General features: G+C 40.5%; 2 protein-coding genes across 6 annotated transcripts in view; one reads left to right on the top strand and one right to left on the bottom strand.

Annotated features, from left to right (window-relative positions):
• The window catches only part of smg1 (SMG1 nonsense mediated mRNA decay associated PI3K related kinase), a 66,562-nt gene extending 55,242 nt beyond the window's left edge, over positions 1–11,320 (top strand). For 3 of the 4 annotated variants that reach the window (XM_030057075.1, XM_030057074.1, XM_030057073.1), the window contains exons 52-64: positions 754–910; positions 1,209–1,398; positions 1,808–2,088; positions 3,091–3,300; positions 4,409–4,546; positions 5,027–5,179; positions 5,451–5,630; positions 6,514–6,741; positions 7,014–7,225; positions 7,956–8,056; positions 8,377–8,550; positions 9,001–9,107; positions 9,916–11,320. In XM_030057075.1, the coding sequence (XP_029912935.1) occupies positions 754–910; positions 1,209–1,398; positions 1,808–2,088; positions 3,091–3,300; positions 4,409–4,546; positions 5,027–5,179; positions 5,451–5,630; positions 6,514–6,741; positions 7,014–7,225; positions 7,956–8,056; positions 8,377–8,550; positions 9,001–9,107; positions 9,916–9,993 (2,209 nt within the window). In that variant the 3' untranslated portion in view covers positions 9,994–11,320. Of the gene's footprint in view, positions 1–753; positions 911–1,208; positions 1,399–1,807; positions 2,121–2,253; positions 2,273–3,090; positions 3,301–4,408; positions 4,547–5,026; positions 5,180–5,450; positions 5,631–6,513; positions 6,742–7,013; positions 7,226–7,955; positions 8,057–8,376; positions 8,551–9,000; positions 9,108–9,915 lie in introns of those variants that run through there. The other variant, XM_030057077.1, reaches the window with a different exon arrangement.
• Positions 11,321–18,599: 7,279 nt separating this feature from the next.
• The window catches only part of rbfox1 (RNA binding fox-1 homolog 1), a 441,392-nt gene continuing 438,106 nt past the window's right edge, over positions 18,600–21,885 (bottom strand). For both annotated transcript variants that reach the window (XM_030058693.1, XM_030058692.1), the window contains one exon: positions 18,600–19,885. In XM_030058693.1, the coding sequence (XP_029914553.1) occupies positions 19,763–19,885 (123 nt within the window). In that variant the 3' untranslated portion in view covers positions 18,600–19,762. The remainder of the gene's footprint in view (positions 19,886–21,885) is intronic.

Here is a 21,885-nt window from a genome sequence, read left to right as displayed (position 1 = left end):
TTGAGTGTAAAAAAAACTGTTTATTACACTCTGATTTTCAAGAAGAAAGATGTCATTAATGAAAGCAGCAGAATTTAAGTTCCAAAATATTGATCATTGTGTGTATGACAAGAAAGGAAAAAGAAAGAACTTAAAAAATATTAAATAAAAAGTCCCACTTCAGCCTGTGTCTGGATGGAATGAGTATTGCAAAGCAACTAGGGTAATGTTATGTAGCATTCATGGAATCAACATTCTGCCTTACACCATTTTGGTATTCAGTCAATCTCACCCCATTGATCTGGACAGTACATTTGATAGATGATGTGGTTGTTCACTGCAAAACGGTATGTTATTTCCTTTCTAAGTACAACTCCTTAGGAGACATACCATGCAATAGAATCAGGCATAACACTGGTGGAATAACACTAGAGGAATGAATGAGTCTGCACAGTACCTGCTGCCAAAGTTTGTACCTGTATAGGACATGCAGGTGTTTGTTCTTTTCATGTCCATTTAGAAATTGGTTGCCTGAGCTCATTCCAGTTCATTTACTACAATTTGTTTGGCTGATATCTCAGTGCCTACATTAGTGTTCAGCACTAAAAAAAACAAAACATAAAAAACACACAGGAAACAAAAACATAGTCAGCAAAGACTTTCAACCCAAGAAGGCCTATTGGTCATTTTATCAGCCTAGAATATATGTTTGTGGTAGAACTGTCTCAATGCTAGCATTGTTGATGTCTAACCGGCATTTCTTTGTGTGTTCAGGATGCTGCGTGCCCAGTACTCTGAGCTGATCCAGCCTCGTAGCATGGATGGACCAGGCCAGGACACACCCAAGATGTCCTCTGGCCAGATGCTACTGGTGGCCTTTGATGGCATGTTTGCACAGCTAGAGACGGCCTTCGGACAGCTCACTGAGAAGGTCCTTAAACTGCAGTAGAATCTAAAGTCTTAAATGACCCCCCCAGTTGGATTCTTCTGACATATTTGACAAGTGTTAATGTGTTAAGAGTTTAATTGGAACAGCATAGGTGTTGATAAATGTGCCACTGGAGCATTACACAGTATGCAGGCTTTCATTCATTGGTCTTTTCTCTTGATGCAGTGGTAAAAGAGAGCCCTTCTGTCAGTTTGATTTCCCTGTAGAATTAGTTACTTACAGTGTATAATACATAAAACTCACATGTCCTTCCTCATTTCATCTTCTCATGCTTGTCTAGTTGAGTTCTCTGGAGGTGCCGTTGGCCTGGAGGAAGGTGGATGTGCTGCGGGAGGCGCGGGCCACTCAACTCCATTTCTTTGACAGCCTGGCTCAGCGACAGCTTTTGGACGAGGTCTTCTTCCTCAAGAGGGTGCAAACCATCAGGGATTTCTTTAGGCTGTGCGCTTCATTCGCACAGACTCTTTCTGGTAAGAACTGACAGATTTTATACCAACAGCAGTGCATCATGCAAAAGTGCCCAACAAGCAAGCAAGCAGCTATGAACAGGCTTAGTAGGGAAGCACATGCTGAAAATAGAAATAAGCTATAGAACTAGAACAAAAACCCATTATTTTGGCATGCACAAGAATGGATACCCACAGCAATCATGATGTACAGACATGTCAAGAAAGGTTCAGATGAAAAAAAAGAATACCAAGGTTGGTTGAATACACTTTTTTTCAAAAGCAATGTTCGTGTAATAAAATCATGTCTGAATGCTTAGATCTTTGACATGTTTTGTAGATCCGTTGGTGCATATCACATATCACTGTTGAGAAAATTGTTTACTAGCCTATTTTAGCCCTCTCTGACTAGTATGTGACAAACTGTGATCAGGTATCTGTCCACCGGCTGAAGACCCATCGCCCTCCAATGGGCCAGTTGGTCTAGGGAAGCCACTGTACCGGGGCCCTGGGTCAACGGGTCCTGGTGTGGCAGTGGTCAGTGAGGACCAGATGACCCGGCCCATCAAGGCTTTCACAGCAGAGTTTGTTCGTCAGATGTTGATGGGTCTGCCCAGCCAGGCCCTCGGTCTCGCCCTCTGCAGCACCCTGTCTGCCCTTGGCCTTGACTTGGTTGCCCAAGTGGAGGCCAAAGACTTTGGAGCTGAGAGCAAGGTAAATGCCTGTGTGTGTGTGTGTGTGTGTGTGTGTGTGTGTGTGTGTGTGTGTGTGTGTGTGTGTGTGTGTGTGTGTGTGTGTGTGTGTGTGTGTGTGTGTGTGTGTGTGTGTGTGTGTGTGTGTGTGTGTGTGTGTGTGTGTGTGTGTGTGTGTGTGTGTTAGTTAGTTTATTTCAGTAGAATTATGTACATAACATAAAACACATGATCATCAGGGTAGTGGTGCAACTATGGATACAGGACGTATTACCCCTCTGAAACCTAAGCAAGTTAAAAGAAAAAAAAATTTGTAAACATTACAAGAAAATTAACAGAATATTAACCCCCACCCCCCAGAAAATGTGGAAAACATTTGTAAAACAATTACAAGAACACTGTAATTTATGATTCCGTTTACAAGAAAATGACCATTACCACAACACACCAAAAAATGTGAAAGAGAAATAAAATAAGTGAATAAAGTAATAATAATTTTAAAAATACCCAAATAAATTAAAAATAAAAAGAAATTCTTGAATTTTTTTGACACTGATATAAAATTCTTCAAAATAAAAGCCTACCCTTTGGCTCCTAGTTTTCAAAGGGTTAAAAAGATGTGTTTTATATATTTCATAATTCATACAATTTGATTCAACGTTATAATTTGACCTTATACTACTCTTAGGGCAAATTAGCATATTGTGGTTAGAGCCTGCCAACTGCCACTTGTGGCTATGGTATGTCTGATTTTTGTTGTTAAATTGGAATTTGGCTTTTCAGGCTAGCCGTTTCTTTATTTTAAAGATTAAGGTGGCAAAATTTAAGGTGGCAATAAAACTAATCAAACTTGGCTTTCTGAAACCTGCAGACATACTTGTTCAAGAGGATTCCATAATACACCAAAGTAGTACTTTGTAAAGTGGAATAAACTGATTGAAAAGCTACCAGAATAAACAGCATTAGGCAGGCACCTTCGTGTCAGTTTGAATCCTAGAAAACATTGTCTGTCCCGGCTCTAAAGGTGTCTCTGGATGAGCTCTGCAAGAAGGCAGTAGAACAGAGCCTGGCATCAGGCCGGGTCTCTCAGCTGCTGCTGAACCGAGCAACAGTGCTGGCCTCCTCCTACGACACTGCCTGGAAGAAAGTGGACCTGCTAAGGAGGCTGGATGCAAGCCTGGAAGCCGCCAAGGTCAGCCTGCAAAGGAGCCAGCTGCACATCGCTATGTTCCAGGTACTCGTACAAGACTGTGTATTGATGCTTCAAACCAGCTGCTCTGTCCATCATAGTTGTCATTCACATATCAGAAGTGCAATTTGGAGGCATTCACATGTTTAACTTGTTGGAATGCCTAAATTCAAATAATTTTTTTTATAAATTTTAAATCAGCCAAAACAACGTGTAGTGGCTGTGGTTTGTTTTCAAGTACTTTGTGTCAGAGAGCTAATACAACTGAAATCTTTCGATTTTTGTTGACACAGTGCTGGCCAATTTGTGACACCATGCTGCACATCAAATTCCAAAAATGATAACCTCTCTTCAACAAGGGCAACAATCATAATTCCCACTACAGACCTAACTGACATTGCTTATTTTCTCAGCTGATTAGTCACATGGGTCCTTGCTTCCGATGCTCCATTTATATGGTTTGTTCCACCCCTTGCCAATATCTCAGAACCTCACTGGCAGCTTGAGAAAAGGAATGGACCCATTGGCCCATACTTGCTGACGTATGGCAAGAAGTGCAGCATACCTGAAAATTTCACCCTGTATAGGCCGGTGCACCAGTAGTTTTCTGCCTTTGCCTTTTTGACATTGGACAAACCATTTTGTAAATCATGTGGGGGAACTAAAGATTTCACAACATCTATATATATACATATGTGTATATATATATTCCCCTCTTTTCAATAATCCCCAGCGATTATTGAAAAGAGGTGAAGAAGTGAAGAAAACGGTGGCAGCACACCCCAGTGTGTTTGAATGTAGCTATTGCATCAGTCTTGGATGAACTCCCAGATGTTAAAAGTGAAATGACCATGTTGATGGCTTCTCTTGTGGGAGAGGATGTTTTTACTCTACTCCCAACTGCATTTGAGAAAAGCCCTCCAGTGCCAGCTAGCAGCAGGTTGGCATAACTAGCAAGTTATGTCTTCCCATGTGATTGCCCCATGTGGGAGCGGAGTAGGACAGAGGTCATCTCATTATAGTGGATTTGCCAACATAGATCAGAGGTTTTTATCCTGGCTCTGTACCCAGAAGAGCTGCTGCATCCCCAGTTGACAGTTCACATACATGCCTGTCATTTACTGTGTGTGTAACATGTGTGTCCATCTTCCAGTGGCAGCATGAAGATGTTCTTGGATCCAGTAATCAGCCACTCAGCGTCAGTCTTCCTCCTCGCTCCATCATCCTCAGCAACATGAAGAAGAAGCTGTACAAGCTGAGTCAGGATGAGGCTGCCATTGCAGCCATTCAGGTCAGGATCATCTCTCATAAACAATTTTGTTGCTTTAATCCAAACTGACTTTTAGTAGGATGAGTTTATAGTATGTTTATAGAATGTTTGCACAATTTTGGCATGTTGGGGCGCTGAGGTGCAGATGGTAATGAGAGGTAGCTGTTGTAGTGAGAATTTCAGTACCCAGAAACTGTCAAAGGTGTTATCAGTAAACTGAACACAACATGTCCATGTTTCCAAAGCTGGCTGCTCTGTGGTCTCTTTACAACAGTTGTGGTTTATTAGTTTCTATGCAGAATTGTTTCCCACTAGTGACCATACCCATGGCCAAAATATGAAAGGGCAAGCATACCATGTCTTAATTAGGGGACTGAGAAAAAGGGATGCTCATGTCTTTCGCAGCATCACTTTGTGATTGGGCTGAAGATGGCTCTGTTTTCATATAAACATCACCAACCAACTACTCCATGTCCTGCTCTTGACTATTGGTGTCCGCAGGAGAAACTTGCATCACTGGAAGCCAGTATTGAGCAGAGGCTCAAGTGGGCTGGAGGAGCCAACCCAGCATTGGCCCCTGTCCTGCAGGACTTTGAGATGACCATCGGAGAGAGACGAGCAATGGTTGCGAGAGAGAACCAGCGCACTAGTCAGGTATGTGCACAGTAATATTCCCACCACTTTGAAAATGTTTGAGCGCCCATTTGTAAAATGAAAGTGACTTGCTCAGGAAACAAATTCTTTCTTTGGCCACGAGCTGCAGTTGAGTATTCAGCCAAATTCAATTTTGAAGCACAAATCCTGTTTGTCTTCCAATGTGGCAAATGGAATTGACAAACTTAATAGACACAGCATTTGTTTGTTGCCCAGTTTTAATTTCCGTCTGCTTGGTAGAGAAAATGATGGACTCGCCATGTTTCTCCAGGTCACCTTCTTGTGTTCTACCATCCTGAACTTTGAGGGGCTCCGGACTCGAACCCCTGAGGCCCTCAACATGGACGCTGCTCTGTTTGAGCTGCTGAAGCGTTGCCAGCAGACCTGTTCTTATGCTGCCCAGTTCAGCAGCACTGTGTCCCCACTGGAGCTCCAGCTGCTGCACAGACTGGTTGGTTTGACCTTTGACTGCCACCGAATATGTGCAGAGCCTGATACACCTGCCCAAAAACATAGGAAGTGACTTTTATGAGGCAGTTGGATTTTTCAGTCTGACACATAGAACATTTATATAACTTGCTATTTTTTTATGTCACATTGACCTTACAAAATTGCTCAGTAGGTCAAGAAACAAGTTACCTAATATAAGGCAGCAAACTGTCCAAATTCATACAGCCACTCTGAAAACCTATCATGGCAAGTTTCCAGATAGAAGTTCAACCTTGCCTTGCAAAGTTAATTTTGATTTATATTTAGTCTTGGTCTTCTGATTAAAATGCATTTTACTTTTAGTCACGTTTTAGTCATTTGAATTGTCAGTTTTAACTTTAGTTTTTTGTTTTGTTTTTGTTGACAAAAACTACAGTGCTTTTAGTCAATGAAAAATTAAGTTTTAGTCCTAGTCTGCTACATTATTTTACTTTTTTCTCTGTAAATTTATTATCAGATTATTTATTTACATTTATACACAGATTGATCTACATTCTTCATTATAGCTTTTTGTATTTTTTTTTTTTAATCTAGCTGTTGTTTTTATCCTATACTTAATATCAAAAGTGAAGTTAGTCTATATATCTGTTCCCTTCTGCACTGAGGCCATGAACTCTGTTTTCATTTCATCTATTTTTGGAATTTCTATCCCTTTTTTGATGAACATGGGATTAGGTTTAGTCATAGTCTTTGTCAACAGAAAATTCATTTAGGTGTACTTTTCATCTCATTTTTGTTGTAGAAAAAGTGTAATTTATGCATACTTCATATGTCATATTTTAGTCAACAAATCTACACCAAAAAAAACTACACCACCATTAACACTGCTGCCCTGGCTACCACAGAGCCCAGTACAAGACCTGCCGATCGGCAGCCCTGATTGGCTGGCCTGTGCCCAGAAACAGCTGGAGGAGGAGCTCAGCGTCCAGCGGGCAGCACAGGAGGACCGCGAGCAACAGCTGGAGTCTTGTGGAGAGACACTGCAGCTCCTGGTCGACTCGATCAAGACCATCTTGTCCAACCACAACCGCCTGCTGGCTGATGTCAAGCACTTGCTGAGAGCGATGGCCAAGGTAGGCCAAACATTAAACTTAACTCACACGTGTGCTCCGCTGGCAATCATGAATACTAAAGATCCACATTACATTTTGGATTTCAAGTGCACAAAAAGCAGCAGGTCTCCTGTTGCATGCCGCCTTTCTTCATCTGTTGAGTGATGGCAGTGGTTTCCAATCAGGGAAACATTTATGATAATAACGTAGCACGCTGATGTACCTGCTGTATTCTACCACATACACGTTTCTTATGTTTTTGGCTGTATCGCTGTGTGTATCCTTTCATACAGGATGAGGAGGCGGCCGTGGCGGAGGGGGAGGAGATGGCATATGAAGGCAGCGTGCGTCACTTCCTGTTGGAGTACAAGGCATGGCAGGACAACATCCAGCTGGTCCTCTTCACTGTGGTACAGGCCAGTGGGCAGCCTCGCAGCCAGGAGCAGCTGGACCTGCTGCAGGAGATCCCTGCCACCCTGAAGGAGCTGCACTCTCAGAGTCAGAGGTACTGATACGTACTTTGTTGTTCACCCATACACATTTGGGATGTGGCCCAAATTGGAGCAATAAATGTTTTGGGAAAAAACAACAACAACACAGAAATGTCTACAAAAACCTTAAATATGATAACTATTAATTAATATTTGAAATGAAATGAATCATGTCTGTGACATGTGCACCAGCATCTAGTGGTCATATATTGCAGCTGCACTCACCTGGCATTTTTTTCCCCTCATTTTCATTTGTACATGCCCAAAATTGGTCCCCAGTAAACATTCTAGAGAATTTTCTGCATGTTGACATTCCTAATGCATCTGTCTTACACAGTTTTTATCCTTTATTTAACTAGGTAGCATCATTGAGTTCAAAGAGACATGGGAATGAAATAAAATCTTTAAAACAGACAAGCAGACTGATGTACAGTCACAGAGCAACACACAGGGTCATTGTTCAAAATGTATGCCCTTGTAAATGCAAGAACTTGTGTTGAATTGCACTGAGTGACACAGAAGAGGTGACATGTCTCCATAATCACACTAAGTCTTGACGATGGATTGTAGGGTGGCTTTTCTTCTCTGAATAGAAACATAGTGTGTTGCTGCATAAAATCCTGTTCATACCCCCAGCCTTCTGGGGAAAGGTTAGGGTTAGGTAACGCAGGTTAGGACTGTGTCATATTTTCCCATATTTTATCTGTTGTTGTACAAATAGTGTGTACGTGTGTCCTCATGCAGTGTGTATAATGGGCTGGTGGGCTTCGCCTCCCCCCTGGTGACTGATAGAGAGAGTGACTGTGCCAGTCCTGTTTCTACAGCGCAGACGAGCTTCGCAGCAGGTATGTTTGATAGTATTTTTTGTAACAATAAACCTTATTTATTTAGCCTAGAACATGCTTAGCAAATAGAAAGTTAAAAGGAACTTGGAAAAAACACTGATACTCACAGTAAATAGTACCTTGATAACGGTAAGTATACAAGTGACAAAGTGATACATAACAGTGACATCAAACAGTAATAGAAGTCACTGGTAGTTGAAAGTAGTCTAATAAAGCAGTTATTAAAATGCTCAAGTCAGTATACAGTAATATGGGATCTTTGTGAAACTGGAGTGAGTGCGGAAGTGTTTTCTCTCATGTGGTATCTGCTTGGCCTCCAGCTGTTCGATGCAACTGGGTGAAGACTCAGCCAGACTCCATGTCCCAGAATACACGCAAGACCCTGCCTCGTAACCTAGGTACCCCTGCCGACACCCCGCCCAGCACACTGCTGATGAGCAAAGGCCTGAACCCCAGCCCTAAGAGGGCTGTACGAGACCCCAAAACAGGACGAGGTACCACTTTTACACTCACAGTTCATTGCGCCTTTGTTGTGCTGCCTTCCAGAAATGCTGCAATGGTTGAAATTGCAACTTAATACTCAAAATACTCGTTTATAATCCTAAATTTCCAGCATCGTAGTTAGCAAAGCTGCACTGTAAACGGTTTAACATAAATTTGAATCGTAACATTCCTCGTCAGCTGGTAGGTAGCATGGCCAAATATCACTAACAGTATTTTATATTAGGCAAATTACATCTCACAGGTGTTTCCTCACTGATCTCTCTGATATGGACCATTAGAATGCCCAGCTGTAATGCTGACATACCAGGTGGAAATTTCAGACTTCTGACTTTGAGTGGAATGCAGCATAAATCTGCAAGTCAAATATTTTTTCTGGTGAAAGTGCAATGTAAAAGCCACTTTTTCACCACCATCCACCTGCTGTGGTTGTTGCGTTGCAGCTGTCCAGGAGAGGAACTCCTACGCAGTCAGTGTGTGGAAGAGAGTGAAAGCCAAGCTGGAGGGCAGAGACGTCGACCCCAACAGGAGGATGAGCGTCACTGAGCAGGTATCACACATTAGATGAAGCCATTTTGTCTATTACATGGAACCATATGTAAAGCTATTTACTAAAATTCATGCATAGTTTACTGCATACCATTTTGAAAAGCATAACATACTGTTTCACATCTCTCAGTGTGGTACTCCTAACTTTCAAGCAGCCATTTGTTTCATTTTTCTCAGCTTTATTTTTTTCCAGTTACTTTTTTGAAGTATTAGATTAATGCCACATTGATTTGTGGCATTAATCATGGTGGCCGATACAGAGTACTGATCCGATTCTGAATCATTTTTTAAATACATTGTAATGCAAAGGATATGGCTCCTAAAAAGAACTATATAATAATAATAATAATAACTTTTCAAAAATAAATTTCTCTTCAGTCAGTCAGTTTTAGAGGGATATATTTACATTTAAGTAGACTGTTACACTGGTAATTTTACTTAAACATGGGCAAAAAATGTGTCCATTAGCGTTAGCCTGCTGTATGAATGAGCTGATTAAACATAGCTAAAAGTGTGGAGAAGCTTACAGGCTTAGACTGTCTAGAGACCTGTAACAAGTTTTTGTTTACTGTTGACCATGATTATGACATTTATGACAGATTTTAATGACAGAGTTGGTCAGTATGTCCCATTTTGCTGCAACAATATAGATTTAAAAATTTAAAAATTAAAATGAATCCATAAATTTATAGATATATAACCTGCTGAGATATAGAACCTTTGGGTGAACATGTTTCTAATTCCAGATGTGTGGTTGCCATTAAATGATGTGTGAGCTCACGGAGCTGACCAGGTGTTTTCCTCTGCAGGTGGACTTTGTCATCAAAGAGGCCACCAACATGGACAACCTGGCCCAGCTCTACGAGGGCTGGACGGCCTGGGTGTGAACGCTACGCCGCTTCATCTCTTTGGTCCAGCAATGGCTTGGAGATCCACCAGAATCCAGCGGGTCTGGGGCGTCGGAGCGGCAGCACCGGGCCACATTGGGGGGAGGACGGGGGGAGCGGATGCTTAACCCACCCCCACAAACTCCTGGGCACCCAACTCGGGGGGCAGCAACCTTGTAGCATCGCTGCAGCTACACTCCCCCAACCATCGGTGATCCAGCTAACAACGCTCAGTGGGTCTGCAGCCCCGTCTCCTTTCTGGGGTTTGAACGGGCGAACCTGCCCGGGACGGGGGGGAGGGGGGAAGTATGGAGGGAACGTCACATGGCAAAGGCTTCCTGACCATCAGCTTTGAGACACCTTCCCTCCTCACCTGCACAACCCACTACCAAGTTCCACCCATAAACATCACTGCGTCCTGTTGAGCAAACTAAACTCCACCACAAGGCAGAAGAAAGCAGGAAGTGAGGACTTTGCCTTCTGAAGCACCCAGGTGGTTAATTAGGTCGGACTTCACCACTGGACAGAAAGGCAAAGACGGATGGGGCATCAAAGCGGCCACTCCTGTTTTTCTCAAACGTTTTCCTTAATCGTACGGTGATTCCGAGGGGCCAGTGGCAGATCTGCAAGGCGACGTGATTGGCCAGGGTGATGTGGGCGAGGGGTCGCAGGATTCGAAAAGCTTAATGGACTCCTGTCTTAATCCTGCCATATAAAAAAATAATTATTTAAAACGGGGGAAAATGGTGTAATCAAGATTTTATTTCTCCTCAGAACATATCATAAAGACTGTTTCACACATATCTCTTTAGTGATGTGTGTCGTCAAATTTTGCGGAAAAAAAAAAGGAATGTGGAGCGGAGATGGTTTTCCCGAGAAGATTCACTCTGGCTTTGTGGTTCAAGTTGAAGCATCCGGTCATCTGCAGTTATTTCCCAAGACTGATTTGCTGGCTGTGAAAGGACAAGTAAGATGTAAGAACTCAGAGGGGTGACATCTTAATGCAGGAAAACCTATTTCTGATCCTTTTTCTTCAGTGTGCATCTTTAATCTATGTTGTGTATTGGTGACTTTTCTCCCAAACTCTTCTTTACAAAGTAGATTGTTGCCTTTTTTGACTTGCCTGTCAGAAGTTATCGCCTTCGTGATATGTATTCACTCCCCCTCCCCTAATGCTTGCATTTTATTGCTGTTGACCTTCTAGTTTTACATTTTAGTGGGAGAAATTAAAGAACAGATAGTGATGTTTTGGTGATGGTGAAAACTTATTTCTTAAAGGTTTTATTGGATTTTTGTTTGATGCCAAATAAATGTGGAATTGAGAGTTCTTTGAGTGTCAGTTATTTGTTTAATGAAAACAGACTCCAACTCTGAGACAAACTGCAAGTGCCGTCTCTTCAGGCCCGTACCACCTTTTCTACCTGGATTGTAAGTCAGGAAATGTGTGTATATGCACGATAAATCTGTGTGAAAGGATATGTTTCCATTTAAATCCTAAGAAAATGCAGTGAAAATAAATCATGAAGTAGTAAGTGCTAGTATTCTTACAACAAAAGAGTTTCAGGTCACTTAGATGCTTCTGTTAGCGACAATTACATCTCATCAGCGGAACCATCTCACTGGGAAAACACTCAGTGGATTTGAAAAATGAGTTTGCACGTCACACCAGACAGCTTACATAAAATTAAATACACTGTGAAGCAGTAAAGTAATATGTTTGGGTCTGTTGCACGCTTCTCATACCGGCAATTATTGTTTCAAAGGGTTATCCGAGTTCTCATATTAACCCGGCTGTTCCGTGGGACAGTGGTGCTGCTTATTTTGTGTGTGTGTTTGCTTGCATATAGGGATGTGTGGTGGTATTTTCACTTACAGTATTCAGGGTTATCCTCTGCGGAGCATGAATGTGCTCACCAAATTTGACAGAAATCTGCTCAAAACATGTTGAGATATTGTGATATGTAGTTGTACCTGATGGTGGCAGTAGAGGGGGCAGAGGCTCATGTCACCAAAATGAACAGGGTTTCCCCTCTAAGGAACATGAATGAACTCACCAAATTTGGAAATATGTTCTGTTGGAAGAACATTGAACAGATTTTATTCCAAAATGCTATAGGTTATTAACTTGCAAAACCATTAAGAAGGTAAAATATAAAGCCAGGAATGAATTTTGACTTTGGCCTTGAAGAATAGATAATAAGCTGAAAAACATCTTCGGATTTATTTAATATCCTAAAATGTAGCACTCTATGTAATAACCAAATATTGGGGTTATTGCATAATATCCCATATTTATAGGTTGTTTGCAATGAAGCTCTTAGGCCACTGGGTGGAGCTATAACAGCATATATCACAAGCTTGTACAAGTAATGACTGCCATAGTGCACCACACACACACTTTGAACAACAGACGCTGGCCTTTATGGCTGGTAGAACTCTTAAACAGTTAAATGGTCAGTGTAGCTGCATGTGTCAAAATTGCCCAACACAGTATTATCATATGCAAAACTGCACTAAAGACCAAAGTGATATACAGGTAAAATGATTTGCATAGGTAGTATGGACTGAATTTGCAGAATGATGCTATTTATGAACACAAAATACTGCAGTGCTTTAGTGATTGGAAACTGTTCTAACATTCAACCACCAAACCATATATTTTTTTTTTTAAAAAAAAGTAATTATGCTCATTTACCATGATGAAACTGCAACACTGCAGCACTGCTCTGCTTTCAGTCACTTCTACATTCAGTTTCATAATTCCAGTATTGAGAAAGGCAAATATAAGTTTTAATGGTTCTAACTGAATTGTCCCAGTAGTTATGATTTTACTGTATCCCCAGCTGATTGTTTTCTCATCAGTAAAAGATGGTAACTTTCGAAAGACCTGAAGAAAAATTACAAGAAAATTATCATAAATTGCCACAAAATTACAAACAAAATGTCTTGTAATTTGCACATAAACCTTGATCAGTGAGTTGTGGTGAGTTGCCAGGGATTTGACTGGTTGTTTGTCTGCAGTCATTTGTGGCCAGTTTTGCTTTGAGAATCCTATACAGTCGCTGAAGACTTCAACCTCGACCGGCAGAATCAAGAGAGACTTGTACCTCGACTCTGGCTTTAACACTGATGATTCGTTGCTTCACTTGGACTTGAGCCTTTTGACTTGGAAAGACTTGTTAGCCGACCTTCCCCAAAGCCAGAGATTAAAGCAAAGCTAAGAGAGTTTGGACTTTTCTGTCTTGACTTGATACTTGAATTCCAGGACCTGAGAGTGATTTGTGACTTACAGAATAATGACTTGGTCCCATCCGAGGAGAGCTTCTTCGAGAATCTACAAACAAGTCCAGCTGCCCTCGATTCATCTCTCCTTGGACAAGCAGAGCCTGGATGATTGAGAGACTTCACAGACGACTTGGTCCCAAATCTGATTTTCTCTACAGACAACTACAATGCCGAGATGGAGAGACATGCCACAGACAGCGGAGGTAATGATATGATTAATGATGTTATTTTATGTTATTAAGTTATGATTAATAGACAGCCAAAGTTATTCTGGTATTACATAGTCCACACAAAAATGGTCCTCCTGTATTGGGACAATATTTCCAATATATATATATATATATATAAATTCAACATTGCAGGTTATTGCTTGGTGATTGGCTGAAGCCAGCTTGCTCCACACTGCACCCAGTCAAAAGAGTTTGGTGCTGATTGGTTCACTGACCCTTTCAAGACTTTTCCTCATAAACGGATGATTTAGAAACCAATTCATTTCTGACCATGTTTGCCTGAACCAGAATCAGCTGAAGGTATTATTTGTTGTAATTACTGTCATAATGCATTATATTACATTAAAGGGATAGCTCACCCATTTTTAACCCATATTTTCGGTCAACTGAACAGGAGCTGCTGATTCTGGCCACTAGAGGGCAATCTGAGCCAAGTTTAAAGGCACCGTAAAGTTAGTGAGCAAATGTTTCCATAATTCTGTATTAATCAGTCAAACACAGCATTTTCATCTTTAGTGTTATTCTTTACTTTGAAAGGTTTCACTTAACCCTCTTAATAAAAACTGATTTTATTTCACTTATTTTAGTTATTTATTTATTTATTTTACAATAAAGGGGGTAATTTTTTGTCATTTTAATCAGTTATTTATTTATTTATTTATTTATTTATTTATTAACTTAGTTATTTGTTTGTTCTTGCTGTTTTTGGTAATTTTGTGGATTTTTTTCAACAAACTTTTTGGGTAATTCTATGTTAATTTTGTTTTGTCATTTTTAACATAAAAATTATTATAGAAAGTCTTTTTAACTATTCATTTATTTTAGTCTTATTTATTTATTTATTTATTTATACTAATTTTTTGGTATGTTTTTTAAACTTATATATTAATTTCTTCTAGTTTTTTGTATATTTTGGTCAGCATTCTTCTATTTTTTTTTACTCCTTTTTTTTTATGTATTTTCAAATTATTTCTTTCTAATTTGCTCCATGCCTTTTTCCTCATGTTTTTGAAAGCAATCCAGTGACACTGCTCAGGTTTCTGAGGCTGAAAGGAGAATTAAAGGGAGTTTCAGATCAGACGATGAGGACAGTGGAAAGTCCTCATAGTTACAGCGAGGCTAGTGTGTTTGTGTGTGTGTTTTATAAGAGTAGATTTGTGCACGTGTGTGTGTGTGTGTGTGTGTGTGTGTGAGAGAGAGAGAGCTCAGGACCACTGTAAAAGACCTCACTGCTGAGGTCTTTTACAGTGCTGTAGGACGGGGAGGAGGCCTGTCTCTCGCTCGCTGGCCTTCCTCTCTCCTCAGTGAGCCACTCTGAATGATATCTGCATGACATGTGACCTGCTGTGCATTAATTATTGATCACCTGTTTCTGCGTGAGCGGGACATAATTACCTTCTGTAATGTGAACCCTTTATCAAATTCAAACATTTATATTGCTTATCTTTCTGCCTAACCCCTGGCTAAGTTTTTATAATTACACTAATCATATTCAGAACAGAGGAGTCATTCTTCCTTTTGCTTCAATTAGAAGCTGCTGCAGCTTCACTGGACTCGCTCAGCTCCTCATGGACGCTTTCTGCTGGCACACTCTTGGCAAAAAAATGAAGATACACACTGGCTGTCAAAAAAAAAAAAAAATCACATGTTAAACAAATTGATCAAAGACAACAAAACAGTTTTTAAAACACAGAAATTCACTATGAGAGTGAAGAAACTGGAACAACATGAATCCAGGAGGCTGACTCCTGTCTGACTGCGGATGTTGGAGGATCCAGCAGCCGTTCTCCTCTGCTCTTTATGAACAAGCGTCAGCCGGAGCCGACCTGCTGCCTGCACCGGGACGTCTGCTCTGGGGGAGGCGGGGGTCCGTTTCATTGATCCAGCTTTGTGTTTCACTGCTGCTCTTATATTTACACTGTTTACACCTTCTGTGCTCATGTTTATGCCTCTGCTCTTCTAGTTTGCCTTTTAACATAAAGCACATTGAGCCTACTTGTTCTGAAATGTGCTATGTAAACACAATTGCCACTGACTTTGCACTGGCCATTTACTTAAAGGGATAGTTCACCCATTTTGAAAAATGTGATATTATGTCATTCCCTCTCCCAGCTGTTGTGTAGGACAGTAGTGGTGCTCTCTTCCTCTCATTGTTACTGAGTGCTGGATACTGGCTGGATGCTCCAAATGCTAACTGTTAGCCTCCTGCCATTGAGATGGACTTCCCCCCAGCTAACATTCTTAAAAAATAAGTTCTGCTTTACCAGTTGGGCAATTTGTTTGTTTACAGTGTTTTTAACAGCAATTAAGGTGCGGATCAAGCTGCATATTTTTGTCTGAACCCGACCTGAACCCAACAGGCATTCTTGTTTTTGCGCGCAACCCCAACTCAAGCCTCAGATGTTGCTTGTCCTTCATCACTGAGTTACATTTACCACCCGAAATTGTTAACGTGTTGCTTAATAATACAGGCATTATCACAGTTACAGTTAAGTTATTTTACACTACAGTTTCACCAGCATAACATCAATGTGACCAAAACAGACCCCAACCTGAACATAATTTTGAAAGTTCTACAAGTATTATATTTTTGAGGCATTTCTGCTTTATTTGACAGTCACAGTGGAGAGAGGGGATGACATGCAGCAAGGGGCCTGAGGTTGGATTTGAACCCAGGGTGCTGTGATCAGGACTCAGCCTTAACAAGTGGTATGTGTATTATGTCTTACCAGGTGAGCTACCAGGACACCCCTTAATTCTGAAAATTGTGTACCCACACTCTAATGAGAGTGCTGGCTGCTGCTAAATGAATCCAGAGGAAACAGCGGTACATCAAGGCAGGTTTTAACCCACAAACCTGCCAGAACCCCAACTTTGGTCTTCAAAAACTGCCAATTTTACACTAAAATCACTAAATTCCAGAGGCGACTGAACTGACACCCGAGGCCGACAACCAGCACAAAACCAAGCGACTGTGAGCAGCTCCTGTAAGGACCTGGTGCCAGACTCATGGGTGTCCTCTTCAGACGGCTCTTAAGAGACGACATGAGAGGATGTTTTAGGAACCTGTTCACATTCAGTGCAGTTCCTCAGTATTTTGTCTTCCTCTTTTGTCTGTCAGTCTCAGATCTCCCAAATTTCTTTTCCCTGTTAGAAAAATCTCAAAACTGGACCTGAGATGTAATTTCTTTATTTATTTTCATGAAGCATGTTTGTCAGTATTAATTCTATCCACTTGTCCTCCTTACATTTCTAGAAAGCAATCAGGAGAAATCCTACTAATCTACAAGCTTCAGTTTCCTTACAGAGGCAGATACACAGAAAACTGTAAACGCTGGTTGCTGCTGTTTGGCTCGAGCTGCAGACAGAGACACCGACCTGCCTCGGTCTGCACCAAAACAGACATGTTTTCATTTTAGGAATAACTACAGGGAATATGAACTACAATCTGGCAACTGTCTAAAATGTGTTTAAATTTGTGAAAAGCAAGGCTGCCTTCTCACTGCAAAAATTAAAAAAAAAAAAAAAAAATCAAGAACAAACTTGTTACCTTTAATTTCACACACACCACTTATTTGTAAGGCCTTTCTTAAACAGAAGAAATTTAAGAAAACATTTTTTGAGAATAGAATTTTTTTCTTCTTGCCTTAAGAGAAAATTTGATTTATTTTGTTTGTTTTGTTATTTATTTAGCTACGTACTCACTTATTATTCACTTACTTACTCATCTTCTTACTTACTTACTTACTTACTTACTTGCTTATTTATTTCATGAATCTGGCTCCCTTTAGCTGGACTCACAATCCTTTCCAGTAAAAGCTAAAACTCAAATTTCAAGCAAATCAAAAAGGACAATATGTATGTTCAAGTTGCCAAAAGTTCCAGGGTGTGAAAATCTGCTGTTTAAGACTGTTGTCACATTAGGATTTGTTCATATCTTGATATTGATTTGAATATGGATATTGGTTTACAGATGTGACACAGATGGATGAGCAGCGCTCCGGCCTTAGCGGGGGTGTGGTTGAGCCGCTGCTCTGCCAAACACCACCGACCGCCCTGAGGAGAGAAAACAGACACAAGGCGGTCGAGATCTTGAGAAAACAAAACTTTATTGATGATTATTGTAAGGTGGAAGAACCATAGTGCATGCACATACAATGACGGGGTAGGAAGCCTTTTTTTTTTTTTTGTTCTTTTTTTCTTTTTTTTTTTTGAACCACAACACCTACTGGAAGCAGAGATCGTATAAAGTCGTTACGGAGTCAGACAGTCGGCAAAGTGAAGGGTAAGAGTCTGATGGACGGAGCACACAGACCAAGAGCCCGGAGGCCCCGGGCGCTCGTGCTGCTGCCTTTTTGCTTTTTTATAAATACGTGTTGCATCTGAATGAATCTCCTGTTTCATTTGTTATAAGTACAAAAAAATGGGAGTCATGTGACAACACCACTAATTGGGAATCGCTGTAAACAGAACGTGGCAGAGGAAGTGGCCGTCGGGCTCGGCAGGCTGAACTCTGGCCTGCGCAGCGCTTTTCAGATTCACCACGGCTTTATTCAATAACGCCTATTTACATAATAGATTTATCTTATTCACAAATCATATCTCTCATATTTATTTATTTCATATTTTTAATATTGAAACAGTTACTTTTCAAAGTGTAAAGGCTGAGTTCTGAAAGAAACAACAACAACAACAAAAAAAAAGAGGATGTCACATTAAGAATGATCAGGAAAAAAACGACTTAGAAAAATTGATCAAATAAAAGCAGTTGAACAAACAGCACTGATATGTCTCACAGGCTTATGAAGTGAGGAGAAAATTACAGGTCATGTGTGCAAAATAGTACAGTTGACAAAACCAAAAAAAAAAAAAAAAAAATCCAATCCAATGAGAATATCTACACTGTGATTGCTTTACTTGTAAAGAGATAATATAAATCTGAATATGATTTGATAGAAAATGAGATAGCTCTCCCTAACAATTGTTCTACTCGTCTAAATCTAAAACATTATACCGTTGTGTATTTCATATAAGAGAACATCTTCACTGCACAGTTCAAATATAATACACTGTTGGATTGTTATACTTTTATCCCCCCAACATTCATTACAAATAATCATAGTCATATTACTTTTGAAAAAAAAAACAAAAAAAAAACAGTGAAACAAAATTAACTGAAAAAAAAAATAGAGACGGTGGCTTTGGGCACCGCCTTTTTTTCATTTTTTTTTTTTTAATCTCTCTTGTAATATAAAAGTCATCAATTATACCAATCAATATACTGGAAGTTTATATAAAAAAACATCTGCTTCTGGACGGCCAGCTCTCTACTCAAGGTGTGGACAACGTAACGAAAAGGTGGAACAGTTTCCTCGCCATGGCAACGCTGCTTTTCCTCGTCCTGTAGCTCATTCTGTATCTGGGTAAAGAGAAAGTCCTGACTATACACGTAAAATATGTCCACCAGAACCTTTGGCTTGGAGTGATGTAAGATATAACCACATTATCTAGTGAACAAATCCTTCCCTGCTCTTTAAAGTTCACATAAGAACTAAAATATTTCCCCATTTTCCAAGATTCCTTTAATACCTCCCAAAACCTTGAAAAAAAAAAAATTGCTAAATGACAGAGGAAGCGCCAAAGGAAGCTGAGAAAAAAAAAAAAAAAAAAGAACGGAAAAAAGAAAGAAAACAACACTTGACTAGTGTAGTCACTTAAACACTTTTACAAAAACATAAAAACCCCAAATCGTGACTACGACATATCTTACATTGGAGTTCTATACAAGCCCTAACAGCTTAAATCTGTTAAGTTTTTCTTTGTGTCCTAATCGTTACTTCTAGCAGCTCTCTATTAGTACCACGGAAAAACTTCTACAGCTGACAATCTATGTTTTAAATCGTTAGAAATTAAAAACCCACAATATCAAAATACACAGCACAAAATATCTGAGGTATAAGATGAAAAATATCAGCTGTCATTTTATTCTTATTTATCTCTCTCTCTTTTTTTTTAATTTTTTTTTTTTTTTTTTTTTTTTTTTAACCTCACCTCTCACTTAGGAGATGTTAAAATGATGCACAACTGCATGTATTGCAATACCCAGGCCTTGGTAATGTCTCTTGCCTCTATATCTCTCTTTGTCGTTCTCGTTCACTCGTGCGCACACACCTCACACACACACACACGCACGCACGCGCGCACACACACTTTCTCTCTGCTCTGTTGGAAGGTTGAGTGTAGGTGGGGTGGTGTTAGTAGGGTGCGAAGCGGCTGTAGCCTCCCCGGTATATACTAGCCTGGAGGGAGGACAGTACCAGCCCCACGTCGTCGGCGTGACTCCGAGTTTTGGCATCTGTCAGCGGGGCGAAAGCGTTCTGAAACCCACACACACACACACGTGCACGCACACACACAAATGCATAAAAGCAAATATACACCCACAAAGGCACACACACGCATACACACAGAGAGACACAAAGGCATACACAAAGGCACAGAAATACACTCACACAGCACACACACACACGCACACACACACACACACACGCACACTTGTTAGCCTCCCTCAGTTCTGCACCAAACACAACTGGACTTTTACGTTACCGTTATTCCGGTGCAAACCCCATGCGGGATGAAATGACCCGTGACCGGAGCAACCGTCATGCAGCAAGCACACCCAGACGCTTCATGCCAGGGGAACATGCCAACAGCTACGTGAAAGAAATCCGGTTAATAAACCAAGAAAAACATAACGACAAATATGAATCAAATCAAGAAGGCAAAACAGGTGGCAAAAAAAACAGAATGTGAATGAAAGACAAGCAAAATCATTCAAAAGTCAGAAGTGAAGATGGACAGAGGGCTTTCAGTGTGTATTTTGAAAAATGTGATAATATTTCTCTTCCCCCCCAGCTGTTGTGTAGGACAGTAGTGGTGCTATCATCCTGTTACTGAGTGCTGGATACTGGCTGGATGCTCCAAATGCTAACTGTTAGCCTCCTGCCATTGAGATGGACTTCCCCCCAGCTAACAGTCTGAAAAATGATCGTCTTAATCCATTCAAAGATCCTAGTACAAGTGTTGCTTTCTGAAATTAAAGGGATTTAGTAAAATAACTGATAAATCTAATACATAATTGATTCAACTGTGTTGCGACATTAAAACTGCATATATCTTCACATGGGGGAGCAGGACTTCCCCCCAGCTAACACCCTTAAAAGTAGCCACCGCAGAGACAGAAGTAATTTGCTTGAGTTTCTATTGTTTGTTTTCTTCACTGAATGTTGGAGGACAAAAATAACGACTTTTTGCTGAGTACTAAAAGATAACAAATCATGTTGTGGCTAGCTTCTTCTTGTCCTCCGCTCTCCTCTATCACACGCTTCACACTTTTCAGCAACCTGTCAGTCACTGCTGCAACTGAGGACCACCAGAAAATAGTTCCACCATTGTGTTGTAAAATTCTGCTACACATCATCAAACTCAAACTTTGTTTATTTAACAATTTGAGTGGATTAAGGCAGTTATTTTTCAGACTGTTAGCTGGGGGGAAGCCCAGCTCAATGGCAGGAGGCTAGCAGTTAGCATTTGGAGCATCCAGCCAGTATCCAGCACTCAGTAACACTGAGAGGAAGATAGCACCACTACTGAGGTGAAATAATACCAGACTTTTCAAAATGGGTGAACTGTCCCTTTAATGCTCAGGATTAAGTGTTTTGCAGCTCTTCTGTCTATCATTTCAACATTAATAAATGACTGCCATACACATTTTTAGACTTCAGTGTTTAGTAATTACTGAATCAAACAAGACATTGGTTGAGACTGTTTTTAATTGTGCAAGATTTTTTTTTTTTTTTTTTTTGGTCACAGACATACACAAGACAGTTCTGTTAATTAATAGCTAATTATCAAAGATGTAATTGAATGATTAGCAGCTGTGGCTATTTTGTTTGCCTGGCTTTCCTCTTAGTTTAGAGGATGGGGTTTCAATTCAGATCAAAGTTTAGACAATCGTAACTAAATATGCAAAATTATCTGTCATTAGGTACATTCAGAACACCCCATCATTCTGATATTCCAAGTTCAAAGACACACAAAGGATTATTAGTCTACATTATAGCGGCAAGCTGGCTGTTAAGCGTCACCCCGCTAAGGACAGGGCATCATGTGTGGAAACTGTGGACACGGTCACAAACTAGTTGCCTGCCCTGAACAAGTTATTACCCAGCCAGGTGTCTGGATGGCTGCTTATTTGATATATGGCTACCCGGCTCACACTTGATGTATTGGTTGAAGTAAACTGACTTTTGGATGTGGCTCATATTAACTTAGAGCAGCTGCTGGACGCACTCCTGCTCTGTCTGACCAATGACAA

The sequence above is a fragment of the Myripristis murdjan genome, chromosome 8 (genome assembly GCF_902150065.1).
Source record: "Myripristis murdjan chromosome 8, fMyrMur1.1, whole genome shotgun sequence".
In the NCBI taxonomy this organism is placed as follows: Eukaryota; Metazoa; Chordata; class Actinopteri; order Holocentriformes; family Holocentridae; genus Myripristis; species Myripristis murdjan.
This window is presented reverse-complemented; position numbering and strand designations above follow the sequence as displayed.